Consider the following 24,745-nt stretch of genomic DNA (forward strand, 5'->3'; position numbering starts at 1 on the left):
AGGTGCAGAAAGAAATACCTGATAGTGGTGTTTCCCCTGAAGGAGGTGTGTCTAGCCTATAAAGTTGGGCTTCCTAAACCACCTTCATCTCACACATATCAGGCATGAGTGAAACTAGTTGAGCTAGTTGTTGTTTTGTTTTTTTTATCCCAGGGGTATCCTGCCTGGGGTGTTAGAGGAGGGAATGTGATGAGCTGGTGCAGCAGTGAAATCTAACATCCGATTGGTTTGCCTCGTTGCAAAAAAGTTAGGCAATCAAAACTCTCTTTTTAAGGGATTTCATTTGAACAGCTTTAAGCGTCAAAGGAGAAAGAGATGATTTAGTTTCTTTTTAGTAAGTGTTGTCTGCGTCCCCTGCAAAATAGTGGCGGAGGCTGGCTGGCTTTGCTCATGTTTGTTTAAAAGGGGGAGTGGACTGGTTGTCAGCTTGTGAGTGGGAGTGTCTAGTCAGTGTTTTCCTTTCTACCCAGAAACTTACCAGGACTCTGACACATGAGCTTTGGTATGGAAAGTTTAGGGAGCTGCTGGACCGATTTCCCGTGCAAGGATGGGGCAGGTCCTGAAAGATGATGGCGACTGGAACGCGAGGCTGGTGGGGCTGATGTGCTGCATGGGTCAGTAGCCTACCCGTTATCTCACTTTCGTGCCGCAGGATTGGAGAGGGAAGTTGCAGGACCTGAGTGGGTTCGCACAGCGGGGCTTTAGCAGACTGTGGGGCACCTTCTGGAAATCTGGACAGGCTCCCGTGACAACTCCTGAGGCTCCCTGGACAGAACTTCCCCCTGTTGTTGGGCATAGGATATGCGTTGAAATAATAATAGTTATTTTGTGTGTGATATGAAGTGGGTTTAGCTTTTATTGGAGTTTATTAAAGACCAGTCAGTGTAAGTTGTAATAATTGGTGCTCTTTTTGTACTTTTTTATTTGTTTTTTTCAAATTCTGTTATTGTTTGCATTCTGTGTCCTTATAGAATGTTCAGCCATGTTGTACTTTACGAGTTGATCGTACATGTATATTTTCACTTAAAACGTACTCTCTAAATGAAATAATTTTCCAAGAGAGGGATGTTATAAAGCTTCATTCAGAAAAATAGATGGATAGTCTGTAAAACCAGTAGGATTAGTTAAAAACTCAGGAGTGATCTTTCCTTTTTGTTGTCTTAGCAGCGTCGCCCTAAATATAAATCTCAGTGTTAGGCAACCCTCATTGAAGTGAAATAAAGAACCATTACGAGACTTGGAAAATTAGATGGTGTCATCAAGAATACTCCCTTTTGAAATAATGTGTATGGAAAGCGGTAAATCACAGTCTCCCCAGGCTTAAAGTCCTGGATTGTAAGTTGCTTTCCTGAAGAAAGTTGAGCGCCTAATGTCCACATTAACTCTTTCCTCATTCTTGTAGCATCGTGGGAAACTTCACGTGTTAAAGAACCTCCCTTGGCGTACTTGAAGGGGAATCATCTAGGTTTATTGAAGTTTAAAAGAAAAGATTAGGTTGTTACTGTTAGAAAACAGTATCAGAATCTATGAATCACGTGTTATTTAGTTCACTTTAGTCTTTGTACCTTAGCCAGTACTTTAGCTGTGGATCATAATCCCGAGGTATGACCTCAGTATTAACCTGCTAAACGTTTAGCTCCCACCTTACATTTTCAGCAGTGCTTTTGAAAAGCTGCTAGCAACAACCACAACAAAACCTCAGTGATCAAAAAAGCCATTTTATGGTTGTATAATTTAAGTGAGTTTCTCATTATTTGATCCTTCGATTGAATCAGCTTTCTTGATCTACCACGTGGCTAAAAAATTAACCATTAAGAGATTAGTTTTTAAGAACATGTGTTCTATTCTTCATGTTCCTTAAAATATAGGACCGTTTTTTATTAATTTAGAAAGAAGTAAATATATATATATGTACATATATATATTTTTAAAGGACAAATCAGAATTTAATAATCATCAAATATTAATTAGATTGCTTCTAATTTTTCCATCATAAATTATACAATTAACATATCAATGCATATGGCTTTTCACAACCCAAAGAGATATATTTTATTTTTGTAAATTTATTTTTTAATTGAAGTATAGTTGATTTACACTGTGTTAATTTCGCTGTACAGCAGAGTGATTCAGTTATACATATATATACATTCTTTTTTTAAAATAAATATATTTTATTAACCATTATGTACCAAGAGGAGTTTGTATAATACACATCATATGTTAAATTTAATGGGACAGAGTAAATTTGTTAGAGTTCATATTATTATGCGCTGATTCAATAAATTAATAAAATTTTGGTAGATAGTTATAGGAATGCTTTTCATCTCATATTTCATCACTTGATATGGAAGCTATCTATTCTTGAACAAGAATTTTTAATAGTACATTTTGTTTTTTACTTGACGATTTAACATTAGGGTCCTAGGTTATTAATTGGATGGTATTAATGTGAATATTGCCTAGGAAGTACTCTTTTTTTTTCCCTCACTCTGTTTTCTTTGCTGGAGGTTAGAAAAGCACTGCCGAAATGTGATAGGAGCCCTAGACTTTGTTGAGGAGGTTCCCTTGTTTGCACTCGCTTCTCCGTCCAAAGTCCACAGCTGTCAGGAGGGCCTGGCTCCCCAGCACTATCTGTGATTGGGATGTGCTCAGTACTTCCTTTTGAAAGGAAAGGTGGTAGGATCTTGGGTTAGTGGAAGCAATTCTGGGGGGAATCACGACACTTGAGTTCTAACTAAGCCTCTTTCAATCTGAAATTATGAGATCAGGGTTTCTTTTTTTAAATTAATTTATTTTTATCAAATTATAGTTGATTTACAGTGTTGGGTAATCACAACACAGTTTTTTATATGTAAAACTGAATCACTGTGCTGCACACCTGAAAGAAACTGAATGACTGTGCTGTACACCTTAAACCAACACTACATTGTAAATGTATTGGGTTGGCCAAAAGTTTGTTCGGGTTTTTCCATAACATCCTACGGAAAACCTGAACGAACTTTTTGGCCAACCCAATATTATATCTATTCTTTTTCAGATCCTTTCCCACATAGGTTATTACAGAATATTGAGTAGAGATACAGTAGGTCCTTTTTGTTTATCTATTTTATATATAGTAGTGTGTATATGTTACTCCCAAATTCCTAGTTTATCTCGACCCCCCAACCTTTCCCCTTTGGTAACCATAAGTTTGTTTTCTATGTCTGTGAGTTTATGTCTGTTATAAGTTCATTTGTATCATGTTTTTAGATTCCACATATAAGCTGTATATGATATTTGTCCTTCTCTGTCTGACTTACTGTACTTAATATTAAGATAATCTCTAGGTCCATCCGTGTGACTGCAAATGGCATTATTTCATTCTTTTTTATGGCTGAGTAATATTCATTGTATATGTGTATCACATCTTCTTTATCCATTCATCTGTCAGTAGACATTTAGGTTGCTTCCATTGTTGGCTACTGTAAACAGTGGTGCTATGAACATAGGGGTGCATGTATCTTTTTCAGTTATGGTATTCTCTGGATATATGTCCGGGAGTGGGATTGCTCGATCATATGGTAGCTCTATATTTAGTTTTTTAAGGAACCTCCATACTGTTCTGCATAGTGGCTGCACCAGTTTAAATTCCCTAATTATTAGGGAAATGCAAATCAAAACTACAGTGAGGTATCATCTCACACAGTCAGAACGGCATCATCAAAAAGTCTACAAATAATAAATGCTGGAGAGGGTGTGGAGGGTTTCTTTTTGATGGAGAAGTCTGCACCAGGGCTGGCTTCTGTCTTGCTAATTAATCTCCTTGCCCTCCTTCCAGCCCCACTTGCCTGTGCTGGACAGGGGTGGCCTTTCTCTCCTTTGTACTGCTTGCATGGTGAGGCCACATCCTTTGCTCAGCTGGCGTGCTTGTCACACTGCCTTCCTGTCAGGTGCCCTCTCTAGGTGACAGCTCTAGAGAACAAGGGCCAGTGCTCTATCTGTCCAGTCTAGGGGGCCCAGCACTACACAGCACTGGGCTCAAGCAAGGATCTGATGGATGCTGGGATGAGTGAGGGAGGGAAGCTGGGACTAGTAGATTGCTTCTCTTTCTTTGTTCTTGCCTTACGTACTAATTATTTAGGTTCATTCTGACCTCTTTAGGAATAGCAAGTCTGAAAGACATTTACGACATCATTATTACTTTAAGAGATACAGTAATATGTACCACTGTGTCTAAGTATATAAGGAATTATACCTTGTTATCCTGAGTAGGATTGTCCTATGGGAAACATAATTAATTCACATCATGGGCATTTGTTTGTTGAGTGCATAGAAGCATCATGGCATCTACTGTGGGTAGACAAAGATGACTGAGGTCGAGATCATGCCCCAGAGGGGCCAACAGGGGAATTCATAAATATTTTGTGGATGATAATGTTGGTTAACAATTATTGATAAAATTGGTCTTGGCGGAGTAGTTATATGCAAAGTGCCTGGGGATTTTATGTTGGGGATCAGGCAAGTTTAATAATTTCAGCATAAATTCTGAGCATTTATATTCAGATTTAGCAAACTTCTGTCTTCTTGGTCAGCTTTTCCAATTTTTAATACCCAAAGTGAAGTCCAGAATGAGACTAGAGGTTTGGGCACTGAAAAGGAATGTGTTATTGGCGGTACAAAATGCAAGGCCCTATTTAGGTGCCTTTTGGGTTCTCCCTGATGGTGATGGGAAGTGGGAAGGGTTTCAAGGGGATACTTTGGAGAAGAAATGCTTGTGAAATACAAGGGAAATTACAGGGTCCCTCCCCTGCCCTTTCATGTTGGCATTAAAGGGTAAGAGAGCTCTAAATAATATGCCATCACTGGGTAGCTTTGCAAAGAATCGAATCTGAACAAGCCTTTGGATTGCTTTACTAAAATTTATTTATCCATTTTTTAAAATCATTGAACATTTATGTTTTTTCCTAAACTTTTATTTTCAAATAATAACACTGATTTATATTCTCATAGATACATTTTGTGCACAGCCATGATGATAGTTCTAAGATAAATTTTAGAAGTGGACTTACTGGGAAAGGGTATTAAATATAATAATACCCTTTATTATTATAAAGGGTATAAAATATAATTAAATATATTTTTAAGGCTTTTGATATTTATTGGCAAATTGTCGTAGAGCAGCACTGTCCAGTAGAAATTTTTGTGACAGTGGGAATGTTCTGTATCCGTACCCTGTCCAGCGTTAGTTAGTGCACACTTGAATTGTGACTGGTGTTACCAAGGAAATGAATTGTTAATTTTATTTTATTTTGATTAATTTTGGTTTGAAGTTAAATAGCCACATCTGTGACTAAGGGCTGCAGTATTGACAGTACAGGTCTAGGAGATCTCAAACAAATTACATTTCCACTAGCCATATATATATATATGCATATGCATATCCACAGATATATATAGATATATCTGTTCCCTGTGCCCTCGTCAACATGAATTTTTTTTTCATAAAACCTTGACAACTTGATAGGTGAAAAAGCTTATTTTTATTCTATATTGTTATTTGTTAGTGAGGTTGAGTACCTGTGGGCATTTACTTTTTTTCATTTTTAAAATTAATTTCATTTCATAAAGTTTTAATCATTTTCATTGTCTGCTTTTGCCCAGTTATACATTATGTTCATCTTATTCTTTTTTATTTTTATTTTGTATTAATATTAGTAATCTGTGTCTCAGTTTACAGATATTTTTCCCAGTTGACATATTTAAGTATTTTTGTTTATGTTTAAATTAGTGTAAAGCACGTAAATACTTTTCATGAATAGGACAAGCATTTTCTTTTTTTCTTCTTTTTTAAAAATTTTATTGGAGTATAGTTGATTTAAAATATTGTGTTAGTTTCAGGTGTACAGCAAAGTGATTCAGTTATACACATACATATATTCATTTTTTCTCAGATTCTTTTCCCACATAGGTTATTACAGAGTATTGAGTAGAGTTCCCTTTGCTATGCAGTAGGTCCTTGCTGGTTATCTGTCTTATATATAGTAATGTGTGTGTGTTAATCCCAAGCTCCTGATTTATCACCCCCCCACCCATGTTTCCCCTTTAGTAACCATAAGTTTGTTTTCAAGATCTGTAAGTCTGTTTCTGTTTTGTAAATAAGTTCATTTGTATATTAAAAAAACTAGATTCCACATAAGAGTGATATCATATGGTATTTGTCTTTCTCTGTCTGACTTACTTCACTTAGTATGATAATCTCTAGGTCCATCCATGTTGCTGCAAATGGCATCATTTCATTCTTTTTTATGGCCGAGTAGTACTGCATTGTATATATATGTACCATGTTTTCTTTATGCATTCTTCTGTTGATGGACATTTAGGTTGTTTTCATGTCTTGACTATTGTAAATAGTGCTGCTGTGAACATTGGGGTGCATGTGTCTTTTCGAATTACGCTTTTCTTCGGACATATGCCCGGGAGTGGGATTGCTGGATCATAGCATTTTCAAAGAAACTTTCGTTCCATTTAAAGTAGTTTATGGGACTCAGGGATGAAGAATGAGAAGAGAAAGAGATGAAGAGAGCGAGGCCTATCTGCCCCTAGGGAAAGGATGGAGATGTGGACCAGGGGTGGGAAAAGAAAGAGGACCACGGGGAGAAAGAAGAGCTGGCCCCAGATGTAGAGTGGAGGGAGGAGGACACAGGAGAGTGGGGTTTGCTGCCTGGGAGCAGGACGGGGAGGGAGTATGGCTTCCAGCATCCTCTCTAGATGTTGGAGATTAGGATTTCTTTGAAATAATAACTTGATGAACCGGAATGTTCCAGTGCTCTTCCTCCTACACCATAAGACTTCCCCTCACCCTTCTCTGCACCGTGTCTAGTAACCAGGACAGTATCACTCTCTATGGCAAGGATCTAGTGGGGCGTTTTGTTGTTACCAGATCGTTCAACACAGGGAATCTAGGAGAAAAGCAGCATGGTTCGTGATTAAACCAGTGTCCACTTCCAGCCAGAGGACCTGAATTCAGTCCTGCCTTTTATCACAGCTTTAAGTCTTTTTCTGGATAATCGTCGACAAGTCCTTTGACCTCTCGACATCCTGGTTTCCTCTTATGTGAGATGGGAGTGACACTGCCTCCCTTCCCTGTTGTGGCCATGAAGACCAGCTGGGATGTAATCTGTGGTCAGGTGCTTTGGGAAGTTCATGCAGGGGCTCAGTGGAGGCTGGTGGTGGCGGTGGAGGTGAGAGGACTTCCTGGTGGTGGCGGCGGTGGGGATGATGCAGCAGAGCGTGTGGAAGGCAGTGCTGGCAAACGCCACACTGGGAAGAGGCCAATCTTTCTCACAGGTAGTGTCAAGGTGCCAAAACGTACCAAGAAAATTCAAGTGCACCAAACAGTACTTTTTGAACACCTTACTCTTCTTTATTTGCATAGTGATAATGAAAGTCTCCTATTCATAGATTTTTACCAACCTTCTTTTATATCTTTTTTCCCCCTTCCAGATGAACGGGACAAAGTTCAGAAGAAAACATTCACAAAATGGATAAATCAGCATCTCATGAAGGTCAGTGTATATTTCTTTTGCATCTTGGAATTGTTTTGCAGGTTTTAATTTATTGTGCAGTACTTGGTTATATGGCTGTGAAGTACAGCTTTTCCGTATCAAGTGGGAAGTTTCAGTTCTAGAGCATTTCACATGCATTTCAGGCATCTGTTACTATTTGGTATATGGCCTGTGGGTCATGATGGGGGTGGTAGATGAGTGCCCAGTGATTGCAGTGTCTTCTGTGACATGAGTAAAACCTCTTATTATTGGACTCTAAAAAATCTCAGCAGGTTAAGAAATATGTAAATATTTACGTGTTAGGGCATCGAAAAACTGCAGTTCTCAGTAATGTTTTTTCCTCTCAAGATTCCAAGCAAGTTCTGGCATCAGATTTATGCAGATGGAAGAAAGTTAGGTGGGACTAAGGATGGTTTATTTAAAAAAAAAAAAAAAGGGACTACCCTGGTGATCCAGTGGTTGAGACTTTGCCTTCCATTGCAGGGGGCGGCGGGTTCGATTCCTGGTCAGGGAGCTAAGATCCCACATGCCTTGTGGCCAAAAAACCAAAACATAAAACAGAAGCAATATTGTAACAAATTCAATAAAAGACTTTAAAAATGGTCCACATCAAAAAAAGATCTTTAAAAACAAGATAAAAAGGACGGATTACAGACAGAAGTCTAGACAAATCAGTTTATCTCTTGTATTTAGTATGACCCAGAGATTGGTGCTTATGTGTATGTTTCTCTGTGAAGCAGTTAATAGTTGTGGTTCTTAAATTAATATTTATTTGTGTGCCATGGGTCACTTTGAGAATCTGATGTAAGCTCTTCCAAAAAATACACATGTGCACAACGTTTGCATACAATTTCATGGAGTTATTGGGTCCCAATTCCAGTAGAATTATTGGATCGGTGGGACCCAAAATAACTCCATAAATCTCAGCTAAAGAGCCCATGGGATTTCACAATTAACTCTTAGTCACTTTCTTCCCCTTTTATGGACAGTCCTGAAGTCGGAGAGAAGGTAATATTTTAAATCTGTTGTTTGGGACTTGGAAAGAGTTTTCTCGCATAGAAACATTATGTTAATGTGGTTATATCCCTAAGCTATCCTACAGATCCTATTCAAACCATCATGTACCCTAGGGGGATGGTGCCAGTACTGTAATAGCATTTAATAACCTTCTCTAAAAGCGATTCTTATTTCAGGGAGCATATCAGATTACCTGAGAGAAGTTTTAGTCCCCTCTCTCTCATCACCCATGGACAGAATCGTTTTCCCAAATCTGTTACATCCTTCTGGGGGGCCATGTCATTCACCCCCCAACTGAGACTCACTTCCGTAAGGATTTCTGTTACTACTGGGATTTCTGTTACTAATCCTCCGATGTGTTGGCTGGAGATGAAAGGTGGAGACCCTCTGCTTTATGATGCTCTCGTGAGGCAGTGTCTTGTGAATTCTGAGGAAGGTATCACACCAGCAGTTTACCTGCCCTCCCCCAATCTTTTGTGTCCCACGCGCTCCGTGTAAGCAGGACTCTGCTACAGGCTAGGGCAGAGGTGGGCTGATGTGAGGGTTGCATTGTGGAACGTTGGAGCTGAAGGCTCTGACAGGACTTCCCCATCTCTGAGCTGAGTCCAGGGGGAGCGAGGTTTTGGATGAAGAGATGCCCCTTTGGTGCCTCCTGCCCTGGCAGTCTTTGTGGCTGTGGCCATCTGGGGGTGGCATGTCGGGGACACAGAGGGCTTCCCCGTGTCTTTGGGAGTGTAAGTCACAGTGTTGGCAGTGGAGGGTAGAAACCCATGAGGATGACTCCTGTGGGAACGCAGCACTGGTACAAGACGGATGTTCCTTGGGGACCTACTGGGTACTGGGCGTGTTGGGCTGGGCCACTCACCTTACGAGCAGCGTGTAAATTGGATGAATGCGTGTAAGGAAGCTGCCTTTGCTCAAAATTCAAAACACTAGTTGAGCTTTTTGAGGACAGGTCTGCATTATCCACTCCTAGGGCGCATCATGGGGCCTGGCAAGAGTGTTCTCACCATGTGTAACACCCATGGCAAGTTTTAAATCACTTAATCCTCCAACAACCCTCCAAGGTGGTTTAATTTAGTGATTAGGCCCACAAAGCCAGCACAGTCAGACAGCAAGGGTTCAAATCCTGATTTACTTGGAGTATGTGACCTCTTTTTTTGATAAAATGACACATCTAGGAGATTTTAGGCTTACTTCTGCTGCAACCCAGTAAGAAATAGGAAAATAAGTATTTTATGTACAACAGCCATTAGATAGATGCCAGTCTAACTAATTAGGGTTATAATCAAACTAGCTTATTTCTTGAAGTAGGGCAGAATTTAAAATTCACTCTTACTGAAAAATTGTGCATTGAAATTTCTGACCCAAAACTCACATATGTGAGAACATAGGTTTTTTTTGTTTGTTTGTTTGTTTTAACATTTATTCTTTTATGTCTGGAAGCTAGAGCATTACCCTCAAGTGAAGAAAACTCATCAGATATCCCTAAACGTTTTGGGGCACCAGGCTCTTCAGGTTTGTGTTGTGAGTTGACCAGAGAAAGGCCAGATTTCGTGTCATCTTTTCCACGTTTCACCTACATGATGATAAGAGGAATGTTGGATACTGTCGCTGGTGGGGGCCATTTGGTTGTAACCCAATTAGTAGGAAATGCAAAGTAAGTAAATGGATTTTAGATTAGAAATCTCTATATTAGAAAGAAATATTTCTTCTGTGTTGATCTTCTTATATTCTTCCCTTGAAATATTGAACATATTCAGGGAGAAACAGAGACAGGAGAGAAGCAGATCTCTTACCTTTCTTGCCTTACCTTATTCCCTTGCAATGAATGAAAGTATGTTATTTGAAGAGTTTTTCATAAAATTAGATTATGTTATATAAATGTTAAGGGAAAGGGTGACCATGAAGAACGAGTCAGCAAAATGAAGGAAAAATTGATGGGTAAAGAGAGAAAAAAAGTGGGAATAAAATCATTTAGATAATATTTGAGTAGTTTTATGTGTGTACTCACTCTGTTTTGTCATTTTAACTGTAGACCTTCCCCTTAAACAATGGGGAAGGGAGGGGGAAAGGGGGTTAGAAGAGAAAAGAGAGAAGAAGGAGTGGAGGAGGTTAAAGGGGGAAAAGAGGGGAAGGATGCCTACCTTGTGCCCTGTGCTGCCCCCCATAGCCCGGGAGTTGTATGCTGGGACCAAGTTCTGGAGACTCTGCCCTGGGCTTATTAGCTGCCTGGACTGCTGACGCAGGCCAGAGTGTGCTCCCCATCTTTTGAAATAATTCTTAAAATTTTTGACCTTTCTAAGTGATTATTTTATGTGTTTATTGTGGTTTAATATTATGTAATTATTTTACCCAAGTTGTGGCTCCAAGGAGATCTGTTGTTAGTAGTTCTGCTCCTTTGGGCAGTGAGGTGATTGAGAGCTTAGTTCCACAACAGACCTTCTTCACTGGATTTTCCTTTTCATTTGATAAATAGTATATTTTGTCTTTGAAAGAAGACTCTCCTACAATGTTGTCAGTCTGGGAGATGTAAGGCAAAGATGGAAGGTAGACAGCTCTGCACTTTATTATTGGTGTGACCGTAACCTTTTTCGCCCTTATCTGTAAATAGTGGATTAGTGTGAGGATTTGATGAGATCGTCCATCTGAGCATAAAGTATGGTGCTTGGCAGATTGTCAGCACTCAGTCAGTGAGAGCTGGTGGAAGAGTGGGCTGACATGGATGGCTGCAAACCAAATGGTAAAGCAGGGGCGGGGTGCCTCTCGTGCCCTGCTACCTGCCTTATCCAAATCTCTTCTTTACCTCAAGTACTTTCCCTCTTAGTACATCTGTTTTAGAAAAAGCTAGGGTCTGGGGGTCAGAATCTGTGGGGGAGATAGTTTGGCCGTTTTGCCTTGGAGTCCTGCTGGGTCACTTGAGCCGCACCCTCTCTACACACCCCTCCCTTGTGATCTGTGGGTTGATCTTGGGGGCCCAAAGGCCTGTTTTGCTCTTCTCCCACATACTCCCCTCGCAGAAAAGGTGTCTGTGAAGACTCAGCACACTCCTGGTCCTCGGTTGTACCTTCACTTGGACTTGCGCTTGGAGGATAGCTTTCGAATTGTCCAGTTTGCTTCCCTGATTTAAGGGAGGGGGCACCCGCCACAGCCCCTCCTGGTTTAGCTGCATCAGAAGCCACATAGCGAGAGCAGGACTTGGCTGGGGGCCCAGGTCAGCCCTGGGCTCCTTGGTGCACTGGGGCGTTTTGCAGATGCCAGCGGGTTCCCCTTGACTGTTAGACTGTTTACTTTTCTCCACTTTATACTTTCAGGTATTTGCTAGTTAATCCCCGTGATTTAGGAAGTTAGGATTTATGCAGCAGTAAACTAGCGTATACCCAGTGCCCAGGGGTTGCTTCTAGCAAGGTCAATTTTTAAAAGTTTATGTGACTGAGAAAAGTAAACATCGTGGAGCTTTTAGATGATTGCTTAAGTTACTATTATATCCGTATGTGTAAACACTGTTTCCTTAAAATACTTGGTTAGGATTTTTTAATATAGCTTTTTCTCCAGAAAAAAATTAATATAGACTTATATTTATCAGAGCTAAAATTACATTTGTTTAAACAGTTTGCTTAATTAAAACTCATGTTTGTTGGTGAGCAGACGTCTTTGGCTTTTTTCCAGATGTATCTAAATTTTAGTGCTCTGGTATTTCAGTTGTATGACTAAGCCTGTCCCTATTTAAACTGATTGTTCTGGCAAGAATGTTCTCCTTTTGATTCATCATTCTGCAAAATATATTTAAGGATGAAGCCCAGTTAACACATCACATCTGCTGCCTCTACAAGATTCTTCCCATGCTGAATATATTGGATTGTTTACCTTGCAAGTTATGATCTCTAGGTAAACTATGGTTGTCAGAAACAATTATGTATTATTCTTTAGCATAATTTAAATTATAGTACTAAAACATGAGTTGGTTGTTATTGAAAATACCTGTGACTTCAGTTAGCTAAATTTTACCCAGAGAGTTGTTCTAAAGTATAAAATTGTTGGCCTTCTTCTATTATTTACAGTATTTATTTATGCCCATTCTACCTATGGCACTTTATAAACTAGAGGGTCTTAGGTCACTATTTAATTTTTGTTATTCCTGATCACATGCAGTTCTGTCTTGCTGTCTAGAAACTGATGAGTATATATAACAGATGGCACCCAGATCTAAGTACCAATGATGTAGCTTTTGCCTTGCTGAGGAAACAAGAAGAAAGGAAGCTCTTTATTTTCTGAAGCACTTTAAAGATCAGAAGATTCCTTTTTAACTCATTGTTTGCCTGGGCCCAGAATTAGAACTTGAGCTGTGAATGAGAGGCTGCATTGAAGAGGAATAAAAATTTAAGGGGATGAAAAATTTTTGCAAGATTGAAGTCTGGAGAATTCATATAATGTGCTTTACTTGTGTTGGATCCATCTAAATAACCGTTCATGGTGGAAATATATTCTTCAGCACTGGTTAGCTGTACTGTAAATGTATTAATTAACATTGTGTAATTGGATGTTTGGTCTGAGTTTTACTTTATTGATACATAAATGCATTTGGAGAGGAAGAGGCCCTGGATTCCATATTGAACCACACCCTCTTAGTAACCTGCTTGGTTACCACCTGTGAGATACCCAACTGATGATTACACTTTTATCTCTGTTCCATCTTGTCTTTGGAAAGCTTGATTTACTTACAGCATAGACATCCTTTGCACACATTGTAAAGGCAATGACTTCATGGCCCTGCTGAATCAATCACACTGTTCTTTGTTTTGTGATTTGGTGGCTGGGAGGAAATGTAAATCCCCAAGCTGAGAACACAGTGATAACTTTTAGGGAATAGGAAGAAATCTCTATTTGCTCTGTGTTCTCGACCATTGCATACTTCTTGAGTAATTTTACCATTTGTGGGCACAGGTGAGAGAGGAAAATTTTTGAAGCATCGACTTTTAAAGGGCTAATGAAAAATACCTTTTCTGAAAGTATAATGCAGGTTGTGGTTCTTAAAATTGGCAAATAAAGTATTTTTTCGAGACCTTAGACTTATACACGTGATTCTTAAACTTTAGCTGCATCAGAGCCACTTGGAGGGCTTGTTAAAATAGATGGTTGGGCCCCAGCCCAAGGCTTCATATTCACTGGATCTGGGGTGGGGCCTGAAAATTTCCCATTCTAATAAGTTCCAGGAAGTTGGGTTTCTAACAAAAAGCTGATGCTGCTTAGCTGGGGCCACACTATGAGAGCACCTGTCATAGATAAAATGATAAATATTGTAATGAACCATCAGTTTCATTTGATATAACCAACAAATATTCTGATAATGTTTAAAAAATAGTAGTAGCTATTGCACCTCTACTGTAGGCTATGTTTATTAATTAATAATAAGTTTAAAAATTAATTTATATTTACAATATTAATACTATTACTACTAATAGCTGCTAATATTATTTGAGAGCAAACCACATGCCAGGCTGTCACTTTCACGTCTTAATGTATTTCTCACAACAGTTCATATGGACAGGACCTATTTTTTTAAATTTATTTAATTGAAGTATAGTTGATTTATAATGTTATGTTAATTTTTGCTGTACAGCAAAGTGATTCAGTTTTATATATATATACACACACACACACAACCATACATTCTTTTCATATTCTTTTCCATTAAGGTTTATCACAGGATATTGAATATAGTTCCCTGTGCTCTACAGTAGGACCTTGTTGTTTATCCATCCTATATATAATACTTTGCATCTGCTAATCCCAAACTCCCAATCCATCCCTCCCCCACTCCTCTCCCTCTTGGCAACCGTGAGTCTGTTTCTGTTTTGTAAATAAATTTATTTGTGTCATATTTTAGATTCCACATAAAGTGATATCGTATGATATTTGTCTTTGTCTGATTTACATCACTTAGTATGATCATCTCTAGGTCCATCCATGTAGCTGCAAATGGCATTATTTCATTTTTTTTTTTATAGTTGAGTAGTATTCCCTTGTATATATGTACCACATCTTCTTTATCTATTCATCTGGATCCTGACTGTTCTTAATCCCCACGTTACAGATGATGAAACTGATGCCCAGAGAGGTTCCATAATTTCCCCGGGTCACGTAGCTAATAATTCTCAGGATGTATATGGAAAATAAGGCTAAGAGAGAGTACACCTGTCTGAGGAGGAAGGGAGGATGACACCCTAGTCTGGCTGTTTCTGGATCTTGTTCTCTCTCTACTGCACTAAATTTTTAAGGATGAATTTAGTGATCAAAGCTAAAGGGGGAAGCTGAGCTTATGACGTGACGTTTAAATTATTTCTGTTGTGGTGTAAGAGATAGTGTACGTACTAGAGGAAGGGTTGAAAGCTTTTGGAGGAAATGTCTGGTTTAAAGCCTCGAAGTGTAGAATATAGAAGCAAATCAGGTTTTTGTAAATGTGAAAAAATAGTTGACTTGGTAATCTTGACAACTTCAAGATTGTAAGAGATAACATACAGGAGTGTGAAGTCACCTGCTAGTATGTAGGTGACTAGTAGCTTGGGATTGAGAAACTCTGAATATCTTCTCATCATGAAGAATAACAATTTCTTTGTGATAAAATTCCTCATCAATAAAAAAAGGTCCAGAATAACACTCAGTTCACTTTCAGCAGGGCTGTGTTGAACTTTGGTATAAGCAGGGCTGTATCTGAAATACAGTTTAGAAAGTACTGTTTTCATGCAGCTTCCTGTTTTGTTGGAGGCATTAAATACATTTGTGTAAAACCATTACCAGTTATGCCAGGCAGCATAGGATGAAGTGCCAGAATGAGTAGGAGACAGTAAGCGTTTTACGAGATCAGAGCCAGGAGACTTGGGCGGCCCTGAGTAGTCAGGGACTGTGACAGGGTAGGGACGTTGGCTTAAGCTGGGTGCAGAGGAGGGGATGGGCTGGGGCCATGTGCCGTGCGCCTGATGTACTGGACCACTAGGGTTTGCTGGAAGGAGACCAGGTTGGATAGAAATGGTGAAGCCACACCTGAAACTAACACAACATTGTCAGTCGACTATGTTTCAGTAAAAATTAAAAAAAAAAAAAGAAAGAAAGAAATGGTGAAGCCAGGTAAGAAGCAGGTGTGATGGGTTAGCCAAGGATGTCATTGGAAGTTTTTGAGGACACAAGCAACGTAACTGGCATTTTAGGAAGAACTGTGAATTTCACACATAGGCATTAAGGAACTGGAAGTAACTATATTGAGAATTCTATGAAGGGACTGACTGTGTTTGCTGAATGAGGGAACCTACAGGGAGGGGACTACAGGGGCCTCTGTCTTAGTTCTTTCCTTTGTTTTGTAGCAGGTACTCAGATGGAGTTGGAGAATGCCTGCTGATCAGACTATAGGTTGGAAGGATACTTAGTGTAATAAATAGATCAAGAAAGCTGGACCTCTAGTCTCATCAAAAAGACAGAACTTAATGGTGGACAATGTAAAGTTCTGCTCAAAGATTGAAAAATTTCCCTGTAGGACACAGAAGGTCTGGTGGGGCAGCGATTCATGCAATCAGAGCTGGGGGGTCCTGCTGACTGCAGATTGACAACAGTGATGCACCTGCATGCAGTCTCAGGCCGTCTTAGCAGAGCTGAATATGCTCTGGTCAGCCCACATCCAGGGTGTTTTGTTCAGGTCATGACAGTGAGTTTTAAGGGACAGTCAAAAGGAAAGTGACCACAGGAGGCAACCATGATGGTAAGCGTCTGGAAACCATCTCTCGGATGAGGGATGACAGAGACAAGTTGGGAAGGTGGCTTTGAGAAGAGAGGATTACAGAGAAATGTGTTTTCAGATATTGACAGGGTAGTCATATAAGAAAGAGTGCAGTTTGGGGTTTCTTTGATCCAAAGATCATGAATACTTTCAAGTTTGAAGATTTAAATTCAGTATAAAACCTCTCTCTAAACATCCGCAGTGCCCAGTAATAGGCATTCAGTTAAGTGTTTTTTGATCTAAGGATATATTATTAGTTTCTGATGGCTGCTGTAACAAATAACACACACTCGGTGACTTAGAGCAATGAAACCTATGCTCTCACAGTTCTGGAGGGTAGAAGTCTGAAATCAGTTTTTCTGGGCTGAAATCAAGGTGTTAGCAAAGCCATGCTCCCCCCAGAAGCTCTCGGGGAGAATTCCATCCTTGTTTCTTTCAGGGTCTGGTGGCTCCAGCATTCCCTGACTTGTGGCCACACCATTCTAGTCTGCCTCCGCGGTCACAGCGCCTCCTCCTGGTCTATGTGTGTCAGGTTCCCAGTACCTCTCTCTTTTTTTATTTTTATTTATTTATTTATTTTATTTTATCTTATTTTTGGCTGCATTGGGTCTTTTTCGCTGCGTGGGCTTTCTCTAGTTGTGGCAAGCGGGGGCTACTCTTCGTTGCGGTGCGCGGGCTTCTCATTGTCGTGGCTTCTCTTGTTGCAGAGCATGGGCTCTAGGCGCGTGGGCTCAGTAGTTGTGGCATGCGGGCTCTAGAGCTCAGGCTCAGTAGTTGTGGCGCACGGGCTTAGTTGCTCTGCAGCATGTGGCATCTTCCCGGACCAGGGCTTGAACCCGTGTCCCCTGCATTGGCAGGCAGATTCTTAACCACTGCACCACCAAGGAAACCCTCCAGTGCCTCTCTTTTATAAGGACGCTTGGAATTGGATTTTGGGCTCACTGGGATAATCCAGGATAATCTTCCCATTACAAAATTCTTAACACATCTGCAAAGACTCTTTTCCAAATAAGACAACATTCAGTTTCCAGGGATTAGGACCTGATATCTTTGGGGCCACGATCATCCTATTACATATGAACTATTAAAACTGCCTGGTGTGAAGTCAACCATGGTTTCATGGGACAGGCACTCCCCAGCCGTTACGAAATTTCCACCAAAATCCTGTGGAGACATAGTTAGAGTCTATCAGAGATGGAACAGAAATGGTTCATGCATTGGTTGGAGGGTGGACTAGGTGGTGTCAAAGATGCTTTCCAAGCAGACCAAGATGATATAATCATATCATTTGTTTAGAGCAGTGGTCCCCCACCTTTTCGGCACCAGGGACTGGTTTCTCAGAAGACAAGTTTTCCACGGTCGGGGGGATGGGGGGATGTTTCAGGCCGTAATGGGAGTGATGGGGAGTGATGGGGAGAGGCAGATGGAGCTTCGCTCCCTCGCCTGCCTCTCACCTCCTGCTTTGTGGCCTGGTTCCTAACAGGCCGCAGACCGGTACCCGTTGGGGATCCCTGGTTTAGAGGACAAGATGTGCGAAATACTAATTAACAGAGATAGACCAGAGATTTATTTTTATATTTTTAAATTGTTGGAAATAATTTTATGCTTTAACAAGTTGTAAAAGTAAAAATAGTACAAGGAACCCTGCCCTGGTATGCTCTTTACCCAGATTGACTCTTGTTGACATTTACCCTGTTTTCTGTATCATGACCCCGACACGGTGTGCATGTGTGTGTGTGTGTGTGTGTGTGTGTGTGTACTTTTTTATCTGAACCATGTGGGGGTAAGTTCTATACCCCATGGCCCTTTCCCCCTCAATACTTCAGCATTTCCCAAGAGTAGGGATGTTTTTTCATAACCACACATTTACCCACTTCATAAAGCTATGCTGCTTTACAGTCTGTTTTCTATGCCACAGTTTTGTGGTTGGTCCTTTACACCATTTCCCCAGGACAGCGTCCAGGTCATGGTCAGCGTTGTATTTAGTTGTCATGTCTCTTCATTCTGCTTTAACTGGGAACAGTTTCACAGCCCTTTTACAGACTTTTATGACATGAGCATTTTTGAAGACTACAGAGCAGGGGTTTATTTATACAGAATGGAGGATGAGTTAATAGTAAAATATATTTTGAACTTAAATCTATTTTATGACAAGAAGACAAACCTTTTTTTCCCAGGGAGAGTCATTTAAGTAGTTACAAGTGATTTTAGTGTTTTTTTGATATAGTAGTGAATTACCTTTTCAAATTAAGAACACCAAAATTTGACTAATTTCATCAGATAACTTTAGTTCCATCTTGTGGTCAATTATAATTTTTCTTCTTCTTGATTTTCTTATTGTTATTATTATTACTTGTGCTCCCAACACTGCCATTTTAAATGTTTAGGCTGTGCACGTGCTGGACGGGATGCATAACGTGGGTTGTCTGGTTGAATCCTTGTTTAACCAGTGACATTTGGGAAGCTCAGGGAACACCGTTAACCTGCCCAGCGTGAAGGGGCTGGAATGTGGCAGAGCTGAGGGTCAGTCCTTGGTCCTTCTGGGGCCACAGAAAAACTCTGTCATCCTGCCCCATTTTGCCTCAGTAGAGTCACAGGGCTAAAGAATGATCAAGAAATGAAGACACAGAAGTAGGGGTAAAGCACTATGCTGAGGTACGTTGCTGCTTTCCTCAGTTCTCATCTCTCCCAGCATTACTTCAAGTCTTTGCCATGATGGTTCAGCCATAAATTTTTATTTGCATTCTTCTCTAATCAATACACTTTGCAAGAATTTAGAGATATAGATTAAAATATATGAAAAAGCCAAGCAGCATTCCTGAAGGTGACAGTTTAATCAGAGAAGGGCACTTGACTAAGGCATTTTTCAAAGAAAAAATTACACTTTGATCAGCAGTGCTGACACCTCCTAAGTCATGTTATATAGGGCTTTAACTCAGCGCACGCATTCTTTTTTTTTTTTTTTTTTTGCGGTACGCGGGCCTCTCACCGTTGGGGCCTCTCCCGTTGCAGAGCACAGGCTCCGGACGCGCAGGCTCAGCGGCCATGGCTCACGGGCCTAGCCACTCTGCGGCATGTGGGATCTTCCCGGACCGGGACACGAACCCGTGTCCCCTGCATCGGCAGACGGACTCTCAACCACTGCGCCACCAGGGAAGCCCCAGTGCACGCATTCTGTAGTGGGTGGATTTCAGCAGAAGACTTGGCTTGTTGTTTATACTGGACTCCAAGCCGCATGAGGACAGCCCTGTGTTTGTCTCACTAAACAGGGCTTCTCAGCCCCAGTGCAGTGCCTGATACACTGTTTCCCTCAGATCCCTGAGGAATTTTTTGCTGCATGAGTGAATCTGAAACCAGATGAAACTTTCCCTCCCTAGTTTATAATACAGAACTGTGACTACTGTGATGGGAAAGTAAAAAGTGTTGCTTTGTTGGGAGTGAGATAAAAGTTAGTCTGGAAGAAAAATAAACCTGTGATGACTTCCTTCTTTTAAAGCTGAAGATACCTATTGGGCTACAGGGACAGAAACTGAGGCCCCAAGTCAAACAGGAGTATCGTCAGCACCATGTTTTGATCATCCTTCTGAGGCCTCTGCTTGTTTTTTCCATGGCACAATTCAGTTTCTCCATTCGTGTTGGTGGTAGGAAGTTTACTCATTTTAATAGATGAGATTAATGTATTTATCTAAGGTTAAATACATATAAATAAATAAATACATATAACAAAAATATAATATAATAAAAATAAATTAAATACATATGAATAAATAGGAATACACATAATAAAAGTATAATATAAAAATAAATTAAAGGCATATAAATAAATAAGTAAAAAAATAATATAATTAGCTTTGCCATACTTACCCACCGCTATTTTCCTCAGTTCAGAATTTAGCAGGTATTGGCTAGAGCTAGATTTTCCTCACTTGGGAATTCTCTAATAATATACTGATAATATTAGTAGATTCTCTGTAGCCTTATTGCAGGTAGGGAAGGAAGAAGAAATCTTTTCCTTCTACGCTTCTACGTTCTTGGTTGGGCTGTAGAACAAAAGACAGATTAATAAGAGAAAAGCATACAGATGTATTTCATAAGAGTTTTGTGTGATCCAGGAACCTTCATGAGGAAATGAAGACCCGAAGAAACCGTTAAACCTGAGTGTTTTTAACACTAGATTTGATGCAGGGTAGAGGGTCCTGGGAAAATGTGACAGGACAGAAGGGTGTGAGCTGAGAGTAATAAACTGGGGAAGCTTAGGAAGGCCTGTCTGTTCAGATTCTTGTCACCTGCAGAGATAAGGATGTTCCTTTCCTCCAGGTACAGGGAGGGCACCTCTCACATGAGGGTCTCATGACCTGCTCAGAGGAGAGGGGGGTGGGGGGAATGACAGAGCCCTGCCAGCACCTGCTGTTTCCCAGCTCCTTCAGCTTAAAGAAAACATTCAGTCTGTCCAGGTGCCCTGTTTGGGGTAGTGTATCCTGAGCCCTGTCATGCAGGTGTGGCTAGGTTTCTTTGAAGGTTATCTAAGATGCTCCTTTCCATAGAATCTAACAGAAAGCCCTGTTTCCGGGCCCTGGTCAGTGTTTGCTGTGCTGCAAACCTGAGGGAAGATTCAGAAACTGGTTTAAAAGGGGCTGATAAGGAAGAGAAGTAGGAGGCAGAAACCAGTGATGAGAGAGCGCAGAGGGGCTGTGCTCTGCAGGGTGGGTAGGGGAGAACTTGACACAGAAAGTGGTCGGGGTGTCAGGGGCTGCGATGGGTCACATTGGTCTGGCCTAGGAGGTTGGAAACAGTTGCCTATATAATACAGTCATTTGATCAGAAGCCCTTGGAGCTGGGAAGACTATTGTGTACGTCTAAAAGTGCTAAACTAAATGCCGATGACCTGGGCTGTGGATTCACAGTGCTAACGTATTCTGACACTGATGTCGGCTTAAAGAATTTCTTTTTTTCCCTTCTTCCAGTTTTATTGAGATATAATTGACGTACAGCCCTGTATAAGTTTAAGGTGTGCAGCACAATGATTTGACTTGCATACATCATGAAATAATGATCACAATAAGTTTAGTGAACATCCATTGAATCATACAGATATAAAATAAAAGGAAAAAAATTTTTTCTTATGATGAAAAGTCTTAGGATTCACTCTTAACAATTTTCATATATAACATACAGCAGTGTTAATTACGTTAATCATGTTGTACTTTACATGCCTAGTATTTGAGAGTTTTGTTTAATTGAGATGATTGACGTGTGGTCATAGGCTCAGTTCAGTGCAGGTTTTTAACTGTTCTTTTATCTGTTAAGGATTCACGTGTGTATTAAAGCTACACCACCCTAAGTGATCATGAAGGGTATAAAGCTGGTAACAGCTGTGGAATCTAACAAACCTAAGTTTAAAGATGCACAAATTTGGTCAAGTAATATGACTTTTTTTTTTTTTGCATACGCGGGCCTCTCACTGTTGTGGCCTCTCCCGTTGCGGAGCACAGGCTCCGGACGCGCAGGCTCAGCGGCCATGGCTCACGGGCCCAGCCGCCGCGGCATATGGGATCTTCCCAGACCGGGGCACGAACCTGTGTCCCCTGCATCGGCAGGCGAACTCTCAACCACTGCGCCACCAGGGAAGCCCTAATATGACATTTTTAAGGCTCTGTGTCCTTAGTTGTAAATTAGTTATTTACATTTACCTGACAGGTCAACTCAATTACTTTATAATCTTGAAAGTACAAATATACGGACAAATATCTCTCTTATTGATGATTTCCCTGAGTCTTCACGTGCTCTTGTCACTTCACTTGAATAGTTCCCCTCAAATGACGTGTTCTAAGGAGTTTTCATATTATTGGTTCAATTTATATCACATTAGTCTAGGTTAATGTTTTAATCTTTCACTTATGATGTATTCATGTAAGACGTTCACTTTTTTAATTTTAATTTTTTAAAATTTTATTGAAATATAGTTGATTTACAGTGTTGTGTTTCTGCTGTACAGCAAAGTGATTCAGTTATACATATATATATTCTTTTTCATATTCTTTTCCATTATGGTTTATCCGAGGAGATTGTTTTTGGTTCCCTGTGCTGTACAGTAGGACCTAGTTGTTTACCCATCCTGTATATAATAATTTGCATAAGATGTCCACTTTTAACAACTTTTTTTTTACCTATTTTATTTTCAATTAAAAGAGGGATACAGGGCTTCCCTGGTGGTGCAGTGGTTGAGAGTCCGTCTGCCGATGCAGGGGACACGGGTTCGTGCCCCGGTCCGGGAAGATCCCACATGCCGCAGAGCAGCTGGGCCCATGAGCCATGGCCGCTGAGCCTGCGCGTCCGGAGCCTGTGCTCCGCAATGGGAGAGGCCACAACAGTGAGAGGCCCGTGTACTGCAAAAAATTAAAAAAAAAAAAAAAAGAGGGATACGTTTCACAAATGAAAGTAGCAAAAGATCTACCTTTTTTAGGATTTTCCAACGAGATGTGTATGATATGGTATACAGGAAATACAGAGCATTACTAAAGTGCTGTTGCTTAATATTTACGCATGGTATTGAGATGCATTTGTGACAGAATCAATAACTGAAATAAATGTAAGAACATCTACCAGCATAATATGGACAAGAATATATTTTTATTTTAATTACTTCCTCACAATGCATTTTATTCATTCATTGCCAAAATTTTCCAATTCCATTGGAATGAAAACAAAATTGATCCAGGAGTATGCCAACCTTTACGTGTCCATTATAGGAGTATGGGAAATGATATTTATTGGCAACCAATAGGTCTTTTAAAATTTTTTTTAAAAATTAAAAAAATTTTTTTGACTGCGCCATATGGCATGCGGCATCCTAGTTCCCTGACCATGGATAGTTCCATGTCCCCTGCAGTGGAAGTGCAGAGTCTTAACCACTGGACCACCAGGAAATTCCCCCCACATGTCTTACATTAGGAACTTTTAAATATATTATTTTATGGCTTTCTTACCTGCTTAAAGAGTTTCTTTTCAAAATTGTTCAAGTACTCTTGTTTGTGATTTAAAAAAAACTCTCACGGAAATATACTACTAGTTTTCAAATAAAGTTTAGGGACACCGTGGCATTTGGGATCAGATCGTTTTTTGATACTACGCGTTTACACAGTCCTTCACGTGTGTCAGTCATTTTCAGAGAACTACATTTCCCCATGTGGTTGAACTAGGGTAGTGGGCTGCCCTTGATGCAATCTAGTGCTTGTCCTGATATACGGATGTTAAGAGCTTAATTAAGTCCTGAGATCAAGGAGCCATAACACACTAGAGTGGCCCCCGGACTCCCATAGAGGTGTAGGTTTCAAACATTGCTCTGTTTCTCTGTTCATTTCTTACACTCCCCCCGCCGTTTCCCCAGAGGCCCAGTGCGTGAGTGTGTCCTCCTGACTCTTCGCGTTCCATCCTGGACTCCCAGGGTAGCTGGTCTCTGTGAGGGTCTGGGGGAAGCCCTGATGGAAAAGACTGATGGGCACCAGATTCATTGCAGTCCATAAATATGTCTATGGTGGAATCTCAGATAGGCTGGAGGAAAACAAATGCCTGGGGGTAGGGTGGGTAGGAAGGCAGCATAGAAATAAGCTAGTCATGCCTGTAGTCTGTCCTGGTGGGTGGTTTTTCTAAGCTAGTCCTACTTGTTGCAACATCTTCCCTCACTGTGCTGTGGAGCCCAGAGGAGGTGGTGCAGTGTGGTGGTTGAAAGCACGGGCCCTGGACTGAGCTGCTTGGGCTCACATGCTAGAGATGTGTGACCTTGAACCTATTTTTTTTTTTTTTTTGTGGATTTATAAAAGCCTCTCCCTCTTTTTATTTTTATTTTAAAAAATTAAATTGAAGTATAGTTGATTTATAATGTCGTGTAAGTTTCAGGTATATAGCACAGTGATTCAGTTGTACGTGTGTGTGTGTGTGTGTATAAAATTAACTTTGAACCTTTCTAAGTTTCTGTTTCCTCATCTGTAAAACAGAGAATAGTGCCCTCTTTAGAGACGTTTGAGATCATCAGAGAGCTTCAGGTTTGTACTCCTCTCTTCCATAACAGTGGCACTGGTGGTCCTGATGTTTGCGTTTTTGTGGATTTGAGTCATATTATTGCCTATATATTGACAAGAGAGGACGGCCAGTATGTACAGGGGCAGTGTTTTTTTTCTATTACGGTGTTGGATGCCAGTTAGATGGTGAACTCTAAATAAGAGAGTGTGTTTTTCATGGTCTGGCTGAGGCCCGTGCTAATACCTTTTTCCTTCCTGTGGGTATGGCAGTTGAGGTGAGATGCTGTGAGTGTTGGCAGCCCACTGTATTATTTGTGTGCTATCACATCCCTGGTTGAGTTTAGCCTAGATAAAGTAATCCACAGAGCAGTGCTTTAAAAATCTCCAAAAAACAG

General features: G+C 40.4%; 1 protein-coding gene across 6 annotated transcripts in view; it reads left to right on the forward strand.

Annotated features, from left to right (window-relative positions):
* The window catches only part of DST (dystonin), a 496,183-nt gene that overhangs the window by 214,293 nt on the left and 257,145 nt on the right, over nt 1–24,745 (forward strand). For all 6 annotated transcript variants that reach the window (XM_060308075.1, XM_060308076.1, XM_030841045.2 and 3 more), the window contains one exon: nt 7,486–7,547. In XM_060308075.1, the coding sequence (XP_060164058.1) occupies nt 7,486–7,547 (62 nt within the window). The remainder of the gene's footprint in view (nt 1–7,485; nt 7,548–24,745) is intronic.

This window comes from Globicephala melas, chromosome 11, assembly GCF_963455315.2.
Source record: "Globicephala melas chromosome 11, mGloMel1.2, whole genome shotgun sequence".
Lineage (NCBI taxonomy): Eukaryota > Metazoa > Chordata > Mammalia > Artiodactyla > Delphinidae > Globicephala > Globicephala melas.